This window comes from Urtica dioica, chromosome 2 (assembly GCF_054948205.1).
Source record: "Urtica dioica subsp. dioica isolate 48M chromosome 2, U.dioica_male_clone48M_v1_H2, whole genome shotgun sequence".
Taxonomy (NCBI): Eukaryota; Viridiplantae; Streptophyta; class Magnoliopsida; order Rosales; family Urticaceae; genus Urtica; species Urtica dioica.
The window spans coordinates 52,972,555-52,987,939 of NC_142757.1; the positions used below are offsets into that span (position 1 = coordinate 52,972,555).

The 15,385-nt window shown below is 35.1% G+C and overlaps 2 protein-coding genes across 5 annotated transcripts; both read right to left on the reverse strand.

The window, feature by feature from the left end:
- Window positions 1-7,979: 7,979 nt before the first annotated feature.
- On the reverse strand, window positions 7,980-9,033 carry LOC149405604 (uncharacterized). The gene has a single exon (XM_089606690.1). It carries the CDS (start codon window positions 8,889-8,891, stop codon window positions 8,232-8,234), a length of 660 nt encoding a protein of 219 aa, XP_089462816.1. The 5' UTR covers window positions 8,892-9,033; the 3' UTR covers window positions 7,980-8,231.
- A 1,778-nt stretch (window positions 9,034-10,811) lies between these two features.
- LOC149405605 (uncharacterized) lies at window positions 10,812-14,810 on the reverse strand. 4 transcript variants are annotated; one of them, XM_089601825.1, is made up of 10 exons: window positions 14,637-14,810; window positions 14,434-14,523; window positions 14,276-14,342; window positions 14,054-14,142; window positions 13,850-13,945; window positions 13,011-13,085; window positions 12,311-12,385; window positions 11,590-11,664; window positions 11,417-11,473; window positions 10,812-11,183 (listed from the first exon to the last, which is right to left on the reverse strand). In XM_089601825.1, the coding sequence occupies exons 1-10, from the start codon at window positions 14,655-14,657 to the stop codon at window positions 11,118-11,120; spliced, it is 711 nt and encodes a 236-aa protein (XP_089457951.1). In that variant the 5' UTR covers window positions 14,658-14,810; the 3' UTR covers window positions 10,812-11,117. The 4 variants fall into 4 exon arrangements, with proteins under 4 accessions (XP_089457951.1, XP_089457944.1, XP_089457960.1 ...); XM_089601818.1 differs by having other exon boundaries at window positions 14,625-14,810; XM_089601834.1 differs by lacking the exon at window positions 12,311-12,385 and having other exon boundaries at window positions 14,625-14,810.
- Window positions 14,811-15,385: the final 575 nt, after the last annotated feature.

The following is a 15,385-nucleotide window of genomic DNA, read 5'->3' on the forward strand; positions in this document are numbered from 1 at the left end:
ATGCTCAAAACCATACAAAATCTTTTAGGATCTATCTTTCTTTGCACGCCCTTACTGGCAATGGGTTATGTTTATCCAATCATAGAAAATGCAACTTTATTGAGGGACAAATAGCTTCACACAAACATGCTTGAAGGATAAATTATTTTCTTATTCCAATGAGACCGTTCATGTACCTTGTAAGACTTGAAAGTTAGTTCGTAATAATTTAAAAGGTTCAAATATTTGTTGATATATAACCAAAGATGATTCGGAACATGATCCCTGATTTATTGGTTTATATGCCTTATTTGCACAAATAATCTTTTATATATGATCAAGTTCTTATGCCGTAAATGTAATTATTGATGGAAACGAAATTTAGAGTTCGACGTTCATGTAGCTAGAACATCGAGATGAGATCATATATAATCTAGGGATGTATGGTCACATATGTTTCAGATTGAACTCATATTGACCCAAAAGATTGAAGATATATAGCAAATTATTCATTAGTTTTTCTACGTACCTCAATTGTCAAAGTCATCAATAAAGTGTATCATTACTGCCTAATAAAATCCGTAGGTAATAATAGTAAGGGTGTGAAAGCTAAATTGCTAATTAAAATTTATAGATTTGTAAAATAGTCAAAATTTATTTAAAATAAATAGTTCAAATTTGCAAAATATAAAAGGTCCAGGTTTTAATAAATTTTTTTCTACTATATTTTTTTTTTTTAAGTGATGGAATTGCTTATACACACTAATTTTTGTAAGGACATTGATAAATTTGTTTTAAAACGTAACAATAAATTCATTTACTTTACAACGTAATTATTTTAAGGACAATCTTAAATAAGTTATCTTAGTTAGAATGCTAAAAAAAAACAGTGTACAAAAAAAAAGTACACCTATTGTTAGTGCCGTTTTTCATATACTTAAAACTGCACTGTGTAGCACCATATGACATTCAAGTCAAAGAAATGTCCCAAACCACGAGCCAAAACCCACTTGATTAAAGCCCAAACCTTCATAAGGGGTCTAAACCAACTCGACCGAAGCAAACACGCCAAATATTAACTGCAAGCGAACACCCACACCTTCATGGAAACGTTATTTTTGCTCGATTATTTACCATCTCACCCGACCTCTCACCCATCCAAAAGCCCGCCAAAGGCTTCAGTCACCAAAGGAGTATGCTCGCTTGTTAGAGCGACCAAGCTCATGTTGAATATTATTAGAGATCAAATAAGTTTGTATGTATCGTTTATGTCTAATAAACGATAAGTTGAACAAGTTATTTTTCCTTTATTTGTTTCATTGTATTTTCCTTTATTTTCCTTATGTTTCATGGCTATATAAAGTCATTTAGTTGTACTTTTCTCATTTAAGATTGGAATAAACATTTTCACTCTCAATCATTCAAGGTGAGAGTTAGTTTTTCCCCAATTCTCAAATCCAATTTCTATCTATCCTAACCTAGAAATGTAATAAATATCGAAGACCTTCTTTCGTTCACCCATTAGCTTGCCCTTGCCAACTTAGGTTTATCGCCCAAGTCCATTCGCCCATAATTGGTTCTTTCCCAAAAGGGTCTATTCACCCAAGAAGGTCTTTGCCCAAGTTCCCTCCGCCAAAGTGGATCTCACTCAAATGCTCTTGCCCACAAGTGCTATATTGCTAAGACCAGTCACTTGGTCGAATCTCGGCAACTTTCCTAAGCTTTCAAGGTTCTTTAGATCCCTCCTCGACCAAGGTTAGATAAGTTTTTTTTAGAATTTTGCATACCATGTAAAATCTCTATCTCTCTCTCTTTCTCTCATCACTCTCCTCTCTAAAATTTGAGACGAGACTTAGACCCCCACCTCATATAGCAATCAGGCTAAACTTAAACGTCAAAGCTTGGATTAGGAGATATGACTTCGTGTCCCCTTCTGTTACTTTACTTGTCTTATTAAAGGGATGGAGACTGAAAAATCAATGTGTTTAGGAACATATGATCCAGAACACTAACCATCACTCAATTTTTCATTGTTATGTATTGGAGCTTAGCAGTTAGAATATGGTTGAGTTGTGTCGTTTGTATTAAGCTTTAGGCTTATTAAGTGTTTGTCGTTTTTATTATTTCCTTTAGTATAAAATGACTTGTCGTTTGTTTGACATTTTGGCTGTATAAAAAGGATCTCCGTGATTCTCGAAGTAATACAAGATTCAAATTTCTGTTATTCTCTTCTTCTCCGTTTTCTCTTCTTGATTCGAGTTCTCAAAATCAATATGGTATCAGGCTAAGTTCTGATTTTATTATTCACAATGTGTTATTTGTTCCCACATTCAAATTCAATTTGTTATCTGTCAAGGCCTTAATCAGGGATTCTAACTTGACAGTCTCATTTTCAAATGATGGTTTTCTTATTCAGGATTCCAGGGACTTGAAGACGATTGGCAAGGGTAAGGGTACTCAAGACCTGTACATCCTGACAAAGGAGAACTTCATCAGTAACAACACAGCCTTTGTGAATAAAGTGACTGCAAAAGTATGGCATCAACGACTAGGACACTTATCCTCTAAGTGTCTGAATTCTCTTAGTCATCGGTTAGACTTTTCTAAACATGACATTGATAAGAATCCTTGTTGTATTTGTCATCTTGCCAAACAGCACAGATTGCCTTTTAATTCTGAGAACAATTTTTCAGATTCTTGTTTTGATCTTGTCCATTGTGATATCTGGGGCCCATACAAAATTGCCTCTCGTTTAGGCCATAGATTCTTTTTGACTTTGGTGGATGACTGTTCCAGATTTTGTTGGATTTTTCTTTTAAGACAAAAATCTGATGTTCATAAAATTGTTCCTGACTTTTGTGCCTATGTTCAAAACCATTTTGGTGTTACTATTAAGAAATTTCGATCTGACAATGCACATGAATTAGTGTTTACAGATTTTTTTGCCAAGCAAGGAATTATTCATCAATTTTCTTGTGTAGAGACTCCACAACAGAATTCTGTTGTGGAGAGAAAACACCAACATTTGCTCAATGTGGCTAGAGCCCTCCTTTTCCAATCACAGGTACCTATCAAGTTTTGGGGTGATTGTGTGCTTACAGCCACTTACATCATCAACCGAATCCCTTCTCCTGTCTTGGGGAACAAGAGCCCTTATGAGCTTTTGTACAAAAAGGTAGTGAGTTATCAACACATGAGAAGTTTTGGCTGTTTATGCTTTGCTTCTACTCTCAAGGCTCATAGGACAAAGTTTGATCCTAGAGCAAGGAAGTGTGTCTTATTGGGATATCCCCAAGGTGTCAAAGGTTACAGGCTTTTTGACCTTAAAACTAAGGAAGTATTCCTGTCCAGAGATGTGATTTTTCATGAAAATGTATTCCCTTTTCATGAAAATGGTAATACTGATGTGGACAGTGATCCTTTTGAACATGAACCAATTCCTGTTCTTATTCCCAATCCTATTCTTGTCCCTGGTTCAGGGGATAGTAGTATGATTCATCATTCTAATGAAGCAAGTCCTGATCTTCTTCATGATCAAGAATTTCCTGATATTCCTTCAGAAGATACTCAGCAGGATAAGATCTTGAGAAGGTCTACTAGACAAAGTTTACCTCCCACGTATCTACAAGAGTATCATTGTAACCTCATCAAATCAGGTGGTTTCTATTCATCAAAACACACTCTTGATAAAGTCCTATATTATGAGAATTTGTCATCTTCTTTTAGGGATTTTGTATTGTCTGTTACAGTCAATCAAGCCCCACAGTTCTTCCACATAGCTGTAAAGGCCAAGGAATGGAGAGATGCAATGGCTGAAGAAATTGAGGCCATGCACCACAATAAGACCTGGACTGTGGTGCCTCTACCAAGTGGTAAAACTCCAATAGGATGCAGGTGGATCTACACCAACAAAATGCATTCTGATGGCACCTTAGCAAGGAGAAAGGCCCGGCTTGTTGCAAAGGGCTTTACTCAAAAGCAGGGAGTTGATTATTTAGATACCTTTTCTCCTGTGGCTAAGCTTGTTTCAGTCAAAATTTTGCTCAGTTTAGCTGCTACACAAAACTGGTTTTTATCCCAATTAGACATTAGCAATGCTTTTCTAAATGGTGACTTATATGAAGAAGTATACATGGAATTGCCTATGGGATATACTGTTCAGGAGGAGTTTAAACATTCTAATGCCAAATTGGTTTGCAGATTACACAAATCCATTTATGGGTTGAAGCAAGCTTCAAGGCAGTGGAACCTCAAATTCACTGAGTCAGTTTTAAAAGCAGGTTTCACACAATCCAGGTGTGATTACTCTATGTATACCCGGGGTCATGGTGATAATTTTGTAGTCATTTTGCTGTATGTAGATGACATCATCATTGCAGGTCCAAACAGTGAGATTATTTCTAGTGTAAAGGGCTTCCTCAATTCCACTTTCAGATTGAAAGATTTAGGGGATTTAAAGTATTTTCTTGGTTTAGAGATTGCTAGATCTAAATCTGGTATTGTCTTGAACCAGAGACAATATACTTTGCAGATATTAGAAGATTCTGGTTTTAGTGAGTCCGAGGCCATCAAAACCCCCATGGATCCTAAGATTCATCTCAGTATGGAAGATGGTGACCTTTTGGAGGATCCTACTGCTTATAGAAGACTTGTTGGAAGACTTTTGTATCTAACTATAACTAGACCTGATATTACTTTTGCTGTTCACTCTCTTAGTCAATTTGTGCATGCTCCGAGGAATCAACACCTACAAGCTGCTCATCATTTGCTGCGATATGTGAAGTCCAATCCAGGACTTGGATTGTTTTATCCCTCTAACACTTCTACTCAGATTAGAGCTTTCTCTGATGCAGACTGGGCTACATGCTCAGATACAAGAAGGTCCATAACAGGGTTTTGTGTTTTTGTAGGGGATGCTTTGGTAGCTTGGAAGTCCAAGAAGCAAACTACTGTTTCAAGAAGCTCAGCTGAAGCAGAATATCGGGCACTTGCAGCTACAATGAGTGAAGTGGTTTGGATTCAGCAGTTGATGAAGGATTTCCAGATTCAGCAGAAGAACTCGGCTGTTATATATTGCGACAATCAGGCTGCTTTGCATATAGCCTCGAATCCAATATATCACGAGAGGACAAAGCACATTGAGATTGATCTACACTTTGTTAGAGAACATCTTCAACGTGGCTTAGTCAAGTTACTCCCTATTCGGACTCAGCACCAAGTTGCAGATGCTTTCACCAAACCTTTGGCCTCGCCGGCACTGCAACATCTCACTTCCAAGATGAACTTGAAGAACATTTTCAGTTCACCTTGAGGATGAGTATTGGAGCTTAGCAGTTAGAATATGGTTGAGTTGTGTCGTTTGTATTAAGCTTTAGGCTTATTAAGTGTTTGTCGTTTTTATTATTTCCTTTAGTATAAAATGACTTGTCGTTTGTTTGACATTTTGGCTGTATAAAAAGGATCTCTGTGATTCTCGAAGTAATACAAGATTCAAATTTCTGTTATTCTCTTCTTCTCCGTTTTCTCTTCTTGATTCGAGTTCTCAAAATCAATATTATGCTAAGATATAATTTTTAGAGGTCATGACATATCGAGCTCATCGCTTTCATAGTCACGGCTCTCAGAGTCCAACTTTCAAAGGATCATTGTATGGCGGGGCATATCGAGTCCTTGTTTTTATTGTCACATCTCTCTTAGGTCGACACTTGAGCGTTGATTAAAATGGCAAAAATGACCTCTTAATTCACGTGCAATCTATAGAGTACTTTATTTTTATATAAATTAAGTGGTTTGTTCTATTTATCAAATCACAACCATTCACCTAACCGTTTTTCTTCGATAAAACTAAATGCGCCTCCCATTATTCAATAGAAAGGCGAAAGATTGTTCAACAAGATGAGATTGTCATTCATATGTCTTACGCATAAGCTGGTCATTATATAAGAGAGAAAATACAGTCCTAGACATTATCTCAAGTTGTCACAAATTTAAACCAAATTTAAGTGAAACGAGATAAAGGTGTGAGTTTTGGACGTTATTTTGGGTCTAGAGTCTAGTGATGAGATTAGGCCATATTTATTTTGCATGGTGATTTTTTAGTATGTTACATTAATTTGTTTTGAAAAGAAAAGTATAGTCTTCTGTATTTGTACCAACATAATCTTCTGTATTTAATGAGGCCATGTTTGCCCTTCAAAAAACCAATACACATATTTTTATAAACTTAGTGCTATCCAAATTGGAAATCCTCTTATTTTATTTTATTTATTTATTATTATTATGTGACGTTAAGAAATTAGACTGCACATATTCTTTCTAAAGTATATACAATAAAAAAAATGGTTACTTTTTCAATGTTACCAACAACATCCCAAAATTTCTGCTCATTACAATTCACAAAGCATTCTTTTTCCTTTATCTTTTGAAACTCAGAATCACGGCTTACTTGTGTTAGCTTCAGGTACAATTAGATTCCTAATGTATATCTTTTGGGGCGTTGGATTCCAGTAAGTCTTTCTTGTTTTATTTGTAGTCTTTTACTATCGTACCATTATTTATGACCATAACTTATAATGGTGCATTAAAAGATGTTCACTTTTGGTTTCAAACCATAGTAACCATTTATCACCCGAAATCATGGCACCGCAATTAGCAATTTTCACCTCCACTTTTTGGGTTCTTAGTGTGAAAGTGGCGACTATATAATAAAACATCTTGGGATATATATATATATATATATATATATATATATATATATATATATATATATTATTAGTCATAATATTTTATATTTATATAAAACCTTGATTGGACAGGAATATCAGTCGTTACGAATTTTTTTAACAAAATAAAATAAAAAATTATAATTAAGATAATACTATTAATGACCTTATGTGTATGTGTGTACCCTTAACTAATTTTTTCTAACATTTTACCATATTTCCTCTTGTTTTCCCTCCAAAAGGTTCAAACGTTTTCAGATTCCCAAATATAATTAATACCTCTCTCTCTCTCGGCAAAACCCTCGTTCAAAGTCCAAACCCTCACTCTTTCTCTCTCTCTCTCTCTCTGTCTCTCTCTCTCTCTCTCTCTCTCTCTCTCTCTCTCTCTCGCTTAAATCTCTAAATGATAAAATGGAGATGACGAAAAAACCCCACGCTTTTTGGAGGAACCCAACGACCAATTGCAATTGAGTTGTGTAATGGCATGTTAAATATTTTAGGCCGGTTCATATTTGTGGTTGCATGTATTTGGTTTAGGGTTTTTATCTGATTTTGTCGTGATTTCGTAGGGATAGGTAAACCAGAACACGCCATGGTTGACCACAAAAGTAAACACTTGGCGAAGATCACTGGTGTCTTCGCTTCGTAGATAAACTCTTTCACAACGACGTGCTGAAGAATCACAAGCAAGGAATGGAAAGATGCTACGAAGCGATCGAGTAACGTTCTTACTTTTTCATTTTCTGATGAACGTACTCCTCTCGGATCCCTACCAAACAAGGATTCAAATTTGTCCCTACCAAAAAATCAGAAACGCAAGATGGATGGCAAAAATTAAATGACTGATATATTATTGTTTCACTCATGCTAAGGAACACATTATGATGTAAATGTATTATAATATAATTTAGGTTTTTTTTTTTGGCAGATATATAGTTCTTAAAATTTTATTATTATGTTATATTGATCTTTAATTTGTTTTTAAGCATTTTGTCTATAACATTGTTTTAGCAAGTTTTTGGTCTATTTAGAAAATATTGTTTTTTTATAATAAAATTCTACATCTAAACAGCTTAACACGGTATTTTAATTGCTAATATATCTTTTTAATAGAAGAAAATTTATAAAATTATGTTTTGATCCTTAAAATAGTATATAAAAATTAAACAATTCTATATTTACTGTTTGATAAATATTTTTTCTGTTGTTTAGGTGTTGAATTTTATATAAATTTTTTAAATGACAAAAAGCTATAAAACAATCGAATGGGGACTAAAATGGTTTAAAACAATAAGGCATTGGAAAAGTACCATCACAATAATTCAAAAGACTATACAGGCTAGACTATACGCACCAAAACACAATTAATCCAAGCTTTTGACAAAAACCACTTCAATATCATCCCATAAATAAGGAAAACCCATTTATGAAATGGTATTATTGGATATCGATTGCTCCTTAGCACTTTATATATTACAACGTATCAAGAGAAATGAAAAGAAAAAAAAATGTATATAAGATCATCACTCACTATATATTAGCATCTGATACACAACTTTGGATTTGAATCCCACGACTAACGTTATTGTACATAAAAGTACAATTTAACTCCACGACCACTCTCTTGTTAACCACGTTACCAATGTTAACCCTACCTTCAATCTTAGTCAAACTCTCCAGGGTCAACGATTCAGAAGCAAAGTCAACGGCCAACGTCGGCGAGTTCAAGACCACAGTCACGTTGGTCTGTAAAGTCCGTCTCGTCCTCACAACTCCCGCCGGAATCGAGCCCTCGCCGACGGAATCTTCGTCGTGGAAAACCTCAGTCTTCAAGCTTTCGTAATGGAACGAAGCGGCGTTAGGGTTTCTGACGGAAAACTCTGCGACGAGCGTCGTGGGGTTTGATTCGACGGTGGTGACGGCGGTCACGGAGTTTAACTTAACGATCGGCGGTCTTACGTGGAAGACGGTGAATGCGAGGATTATCATCGCCACGGCGGCGATGACGAGGATCGCCGAAGCACAGCCACAGTATTTTATGCAGTTTGATCTTCGGTGGAAAAAGACGTCGCTTTTGTTGGTGTCGTTTATGAAGCGTAGTCGGTGAACGTTATTTTCTGGGTCGTTTGCGTCGCTGCGGAGAGGATGAGATTGAGCTAGAGGCTTGGCTTGTTCTTCTCTCTCAGCCATGGGAAAATAAAAACCAGAGAAAATGATTATACCAAAAAAAAAAAAAAATTGAAAAAGGAAAAAATTGGGTTATGTTTATATGGTGGTGTGGAATTTTATATAAGTGTGTTGTACGGGCGATGTGTATCGAATAAAATTCTTATTTATTTGTTTTGGTCGTTTCGATTTTGATTGCTATAGGCGAACAATTAAGGGAATTGGACCATTTGAGCGGTTTGAAATTAAATGATGTGAAGTGTTTATTTTCTTCCTTTAAGAATTTTTTTTCTTTATTCTTTGGCTGTGTCTGAAAGGAAAATGTTGCTTGGTTTTGAATTTTCCTGAATATCAACCGCGTTTGATGATTTTGCACGGCTTGGACTTTTGACTTCATAGAAAACATTTTGAATTTTTTATTATTATTATATGCATTTATAAGTGGATATGTACATGTGTGGATGAAATTTTGCAATTAATGGTGTTAATTATTCAATGAAGCTTCTATAGATTTAATGGTTTTTTTATATATATATTATTTAAACAAACAATATATATAGTTATATACACACACATAGGTATATATATTATATTTAGGGCAAAGGTGAGGTCGTTAGGATTTTTGACGTCATGAGAACGAATTTATTAATTACTCCATTTACTCGGTAATACACGGTTTACATTTGACGGAATTTGGAGGAAGGAAAAGTATTTGGCTTTCTTTTCATTTTTCTGTTTTGAAAGTATTCTTCGGCAAGTAGAGTTATCAGACATTACAGGCCGTTGACGTCAGAAAGATTGACATAACTATCATATGTGCATGAATTTAACGTTTTTTAAACTAATTAGCTAGATTTCCGAAAAAAAATAGTTATATTAAAAATTAAAGTATAAGATTAATCAATAAACTATAACCGTTTAGCAAATATTTAAAAAGTAACCATAAATCCTTATAAACAATTATTGAAAGACAAAAATATACTTATTTAGCAGAGTGTACCACGAAAGATTAAGTCAATAGAACTTCTATTGTCTACGATGATCCTTAATACCGCAGCTAAACACATCTAATGTTAAAAACAAGGGCATCGTCGTGCGGGCCGACGAGTGCCATAGCCTCACTTTCCTTGAAAGTTATTAATGTGTCAAATTGATCGGCATGGTCCATGTTACTCGGCTCGGCCTTAGCTCGGCGCTGGTTCGCCTTAATTGAGTTCACCGATTCTTTGCAGTTCCCAAATCCCCGACTCGCTTCTTAGGAGATGGAGGCAGTTGGATTTTATCCTCACGCGTCCTTCCCCGCTTCCCAATAGAAGGTCCACCTCGAGCTCGATGATCAATGTCTTTGTTCTTAGGAGCTTCTTTTTTTTAGCTCGACGTCTTTTAGCTCGCCTCAAGCGAACTTGATGGCGGCGGCGGCGTGGCCATAATATTGATGGTGCTCGCACGATGTTGTCGGAGCACGAGCCCACACGTTAGATCGTGGGGCGAATCCTTTGCCCTTTTTATTTTTCTCGACGACATTATATGTGTATCAATGCAGAGTTTGGTGTCTCCTTCCATTACCATGGGGTCAATATTCTTGTTTAAAATCTTCTTAACAATCGTTTTGTCAACGATGGTTCTGTCAACGATGGGTTGAACTGCGAGTGTTCGACGAGCTGTATTTTATGACAAATTTCTTTGAAGATTTCATGACGAGCTTGTCATAAAATACCAATTTATACAAAAGTATTTTATTAAGAAATTTTTTCTTTCCTGAAGGAGATCATAGAATTGGAATTTTTTTTTTTTTTTTTTTTTTTTGGTAAAAACACAAGTAATTGTCATATTCGTGTCTAGTTCCCATCCTATAATGATTCTAGAGGAAACTATTTCAAATAATCCAATATTAAAATTATAGTCCAAGTATACAAATGTTAAAAATATAGCCTAGCTCTCTCTTCCTAATGGTTTTTCTCAACTAAATTAACCGAAAGTTCATCAAAATTAGTCTCAATCAAATTTCTTTTCTCTGAGCTTCACGTCCGTACTCTTAAATAAATTAAATTGAATATCTAGTAAATTAAATTATCTACAATTAAACTATTTTCTTAATTATTTGATAGCTGGATAGAAATTTAATATAGATGGTCCAAAAACTCCAAATCCACGTGCCTAACATATGTACATAAATGTTTTAGCATTTTGTTGCTCTCTCAATTTCCTCTTCTCGCAAGGTTCCAACTCATCATTCTCTCGGGTAACGACTTACCCGTACGCAACCTTACGGTACCATGTGGGAGCTTTTTTCACCTTCCCAGTAATATCCAGACCCTGCACAAACAGATGAGACGTGATAAATAAAATGCCCGAATATTACCAATCTCAGCGGAACCTAATATTATTCTTATCTACTAGTTGACCCAGTCAAAGTTATTTTCATCTCAACTGAACCTAGTATCACTTGACCATTATATTGAAAGGACAACAACAACAACAACAACAACAACAAAAAAAAAAAAAAAAAAAAAAAAAAAATCTTCAATAACTTTAAGGGACACTCGTACAGGTAACAAACTCATGCTGGAGTCATCTTCTCGAAGAGATTGGTGGAACCCTTCAACCTGTTCACAACAAGTTCGTTAAAGAAAAAGTCAGCACAAATTCATGCTTAAAGAAAACAAGAATTCATTAAAGACTCTACCGATCTAATAAATCATAAAAATAGATAATAACTCACCGGATCAGAAACCTGTTCTTCCAATGAATTCGGGTTAGAGTCGAGTCCAGAAAGCGATTGGTTGACCCCTACAGACTGTTCACAGCAAGTTTTGACCAAAGTAGATATGAAAATATTAGAGACTCGTGTGTCAACATACAACTTAGAAGAGATCATATCCATTTTACCAAAGAAAAGCGCATAGACACAGATTACCAACAAGTAATAAGTACACACCCAACATACAAGTACAGCTTGTGAAAACGTTAGTCATTTGACATTGTTTATTTTTTGAACCATTTGACATTGTTTATTTGTTGAACCATTTAACATCCATGGTATACCCTGTTGCGACAATCCTGGATTTAAGCTCTCAAAAACAGAGCTACCTTAAATCCCAAGAAAGTCTATCGATCGTCATCGTCGAGAAAGACTTTTGTAAAAGTAAAGATCGACAAAAGATATTTTACCATGGTTCAGTCACTAACGACCTAATCCAGCTTCTGATCTCCACTATCAACGGATTACAATGAATCAATTGTTCGAACTAAACCCAAAAAGACCCTAGAAAAAGCCCCAAATCGCGTTTCTGAGAATAAACACGATTTCTCTCTAATCCTCTCTTTCTCTCTCTAATCCTCTCTTTCTCTCTCTAATTCTAACCCGGTGGAATGTGTTTCTAACAAGAATTCATTACAGACTCTACCGATCTAATAAATCATAAAAATAGATAATAACTCACCGGATCAGAAACCTGTTCTTCCAACGAATTCGGGTTAGAGTCGAGTCCAGAAAGCGATTGGTGGACCCCTACAGGCTGTACACAGCAAGTTTTGACCAAAGTAGATATGAAAATATTAGAGACTCCCGTGTCAACATACAACTTAGAAGAGATCATATCCATTTTACCAAAGAAAAGTGCATAGACACAGATTACCAACAAGTAATAAGTACACACCCAACAAACAAGTACAGCTTGTGAAAACGTTAGTCATTTGACATTGTTTATTTTTTGAACCATTTGACATTGTTTATTTGTTGAACCATTTGACATTCATGGTATACCCTGTTGCGACAATCCTGGATTTAAGCTCTCAAAAACAGAGCTACCTTAAATCGCAAGAAAGTCTATCGATCGTCATCGTCGAGAAAGACTTTTGTAAAAGTAAAGATCGACAAAAGATATTTTACCATGGTTAGTCACTAACAATCTAATCCAGCTTCTGATCTCCACTATCAACGGATTACAATGAATCAATTGTTCGAACTAAACCCAAAAAGACCCTAGAAAAAGCCCCAAATCGCGTTTCTGAGAATAAACACGATTTCTCTCTAATCCTCTCTTTCTCTCTCTAATTCTAACCCAGTGGAATGTGTTTCTAACAAGAATTCATTACAGACTCTACCGATCTAATAAATCATAAAAATAGATAATAACTCACCGGATCAGAAACCTGTTCTTCCAACGAATTCGGGTTAAAGTCGAGTCCAGAAAGCGATTCGTGGACCCCTACAGGCTGTTCACAGCAAGTTTTGACCAAAGTAGATATGAAAATAGGAGAGACTCGTGTCAACATACAACTTACAAGAGATCATATCGATTTTACCAAAGAAAAGCGCATAGACACAGTTTACCAACAAGTAATAAGTACAAAAGTTAACCATTTGACACTGTTTATTTGTTGAACCATTTGACATCCATGGTATACCCTGTTGTGACAATCCTGGATTTAAGCTCTCAAAAACAGAGCTACCCTAGTTCGCAAGAAAGTTTGTCGATCGTCCTCGTCGAGAAAGATCTTGCATAAAAGTAAAGATCGATAAAAGATATTTTACCATGGTTCAGTCACTAACGACCTAATCCAGCCTCTGATCTTCAATATCAACGGATTATAATGAATCAATTGAGTTTCGAACTAAACCCAAAAAAAAAAAACCCTAAAAAAAGCCCCAAATCACGGTTCTTAGAATCAACACGATTTCTCTCTAATCCTCTCTTTCTCTCTCTAATTTTAACCCGGTGGAATGTGTTTCAAGTGATTTTCTCATGCCTCGCTATCTATTTATAGAGGATGTAAGAAAACTTAAGCTACATGTCACCGTTGGATTAAGATCCAACGATTTCCTGCAACTGATTCTAAAAAACAGAATAATATACACCCTATACTCTAGCGAAGCCGAGTTCAATTACAACATACCCATTATTTTATATAGCATAAGCACTACATGTTTGTTCCCTAGAAAGAAAATACGAAAAATCTTAGAAGATGCGGAAACATACGTCATCTTTTATTTCTTTAAGCAGCTCTTTCAGTTTCTGCGCAAACACTTCATCATCCAAGCGCTGGGTCCTCTGGGTAAAGTACTTTTTTGCCATCTAACCACGAAAAATTGTAGAAAAAGTTAAAGAAACGTGTATAAAAATACCTAGTCTCGAAACGCATAATCAACAACAAGCAATGATCGGAGAGACAAATAGAAATACCTTCCAACCCATGTACACGTAACCCAAAGCCCCAATTACAACTATAGCACCAACTACAATGAGAGGCGGTACAATATCTTCAATATCACCTGTCCATAAAATTAAGCAGAAATTATCAGAGAATAAAAAGCTGCCGAGTTCGTATTGAAAACGATGCGAAAAGGGAAAGCGGAAAAAAAAAATCTTTAAACAATATCATTCAAGAAACAAGCAATGAGATACCATAGCCAGAAATTCCGTTTTCTCGACACCAGGCCATTCGTCGAATCTCAGCAATCACTTCTTGCGCCTACAAAGTAGATTGAAACAACAAATTATGTTAATGTTACACCTCATAATTATTTACAGGAAAACCGAAAAGATAATGAATTAAGCCTTACCAGAGCCGCTTCGGCTTCGGCTTCGGCTTCGGCATAATCAGAGTCACCTTCCGATAGAGATCCCCATTTATGGAACGCTCTCGCCAGTGACTGACAACACCCACAAAACCGACTTAGCTAGAATATAAATCCATATAAGTAATTAAAGCTCGAATTTGTAGCCTAAACGAATGAAACACACGCCACTCTACCTCAGAGCCGACCTCGTCGGATTGCATGGCCATCGAAGGAAATCCTAATTTGTGCCTCTGCAGAAAAAGAGAGAATGCGCGAGAAATAGACGATATTTCTTGAACTTTGGGTCGATTTTTTAGGAGTTAATCGGAAACCCCAACTAGTGCCTGAACAGAAAAAGAGAGAGAGAGAGAGAGAGAGAGTGTGAGAGAGTGTTTATTTTTGGTTATGATATGAAATATGAAAGGGAAAATATTATGTTCGTGTTTAATCGAAATAATCCATTTTAATTTTTAAAATATCAATATATCTTTTCAGTTTAAAATAATTGATATATACCTCCTATAAAAAAAATATTATATTACAAATATCACAATTTTTGTTTATTTTTACAAAAAAATAATTTAAACTCTTCAAAATACTCTTAATCAAAAAATTATTTATTTTCTATTCTATAGAAGAAAAATTAAATTAAAAAAAATTATTTATAAAAACTTAAGGATTCTTTTTATAAATAGAGATTTTGATTTTTTTTTTATTATAAAATAGTAAATAAATATTTAATCTATTAAAGGTATTTTAGAGAGTTCAAATTATTTTTTTGTAAAAAAATAAACGAAAATGTTAATATTTATAATATAATATTTTTTAGAGGAGGTATATGTCATTTATATTAAGATGAATAGATATGTCTGATATTTTTAGAAATCGAATGAATAAATCTCTCATTTCGATTAAAAACGAGGGTATTCTTGATATTTTTCCAATATGAAATTAT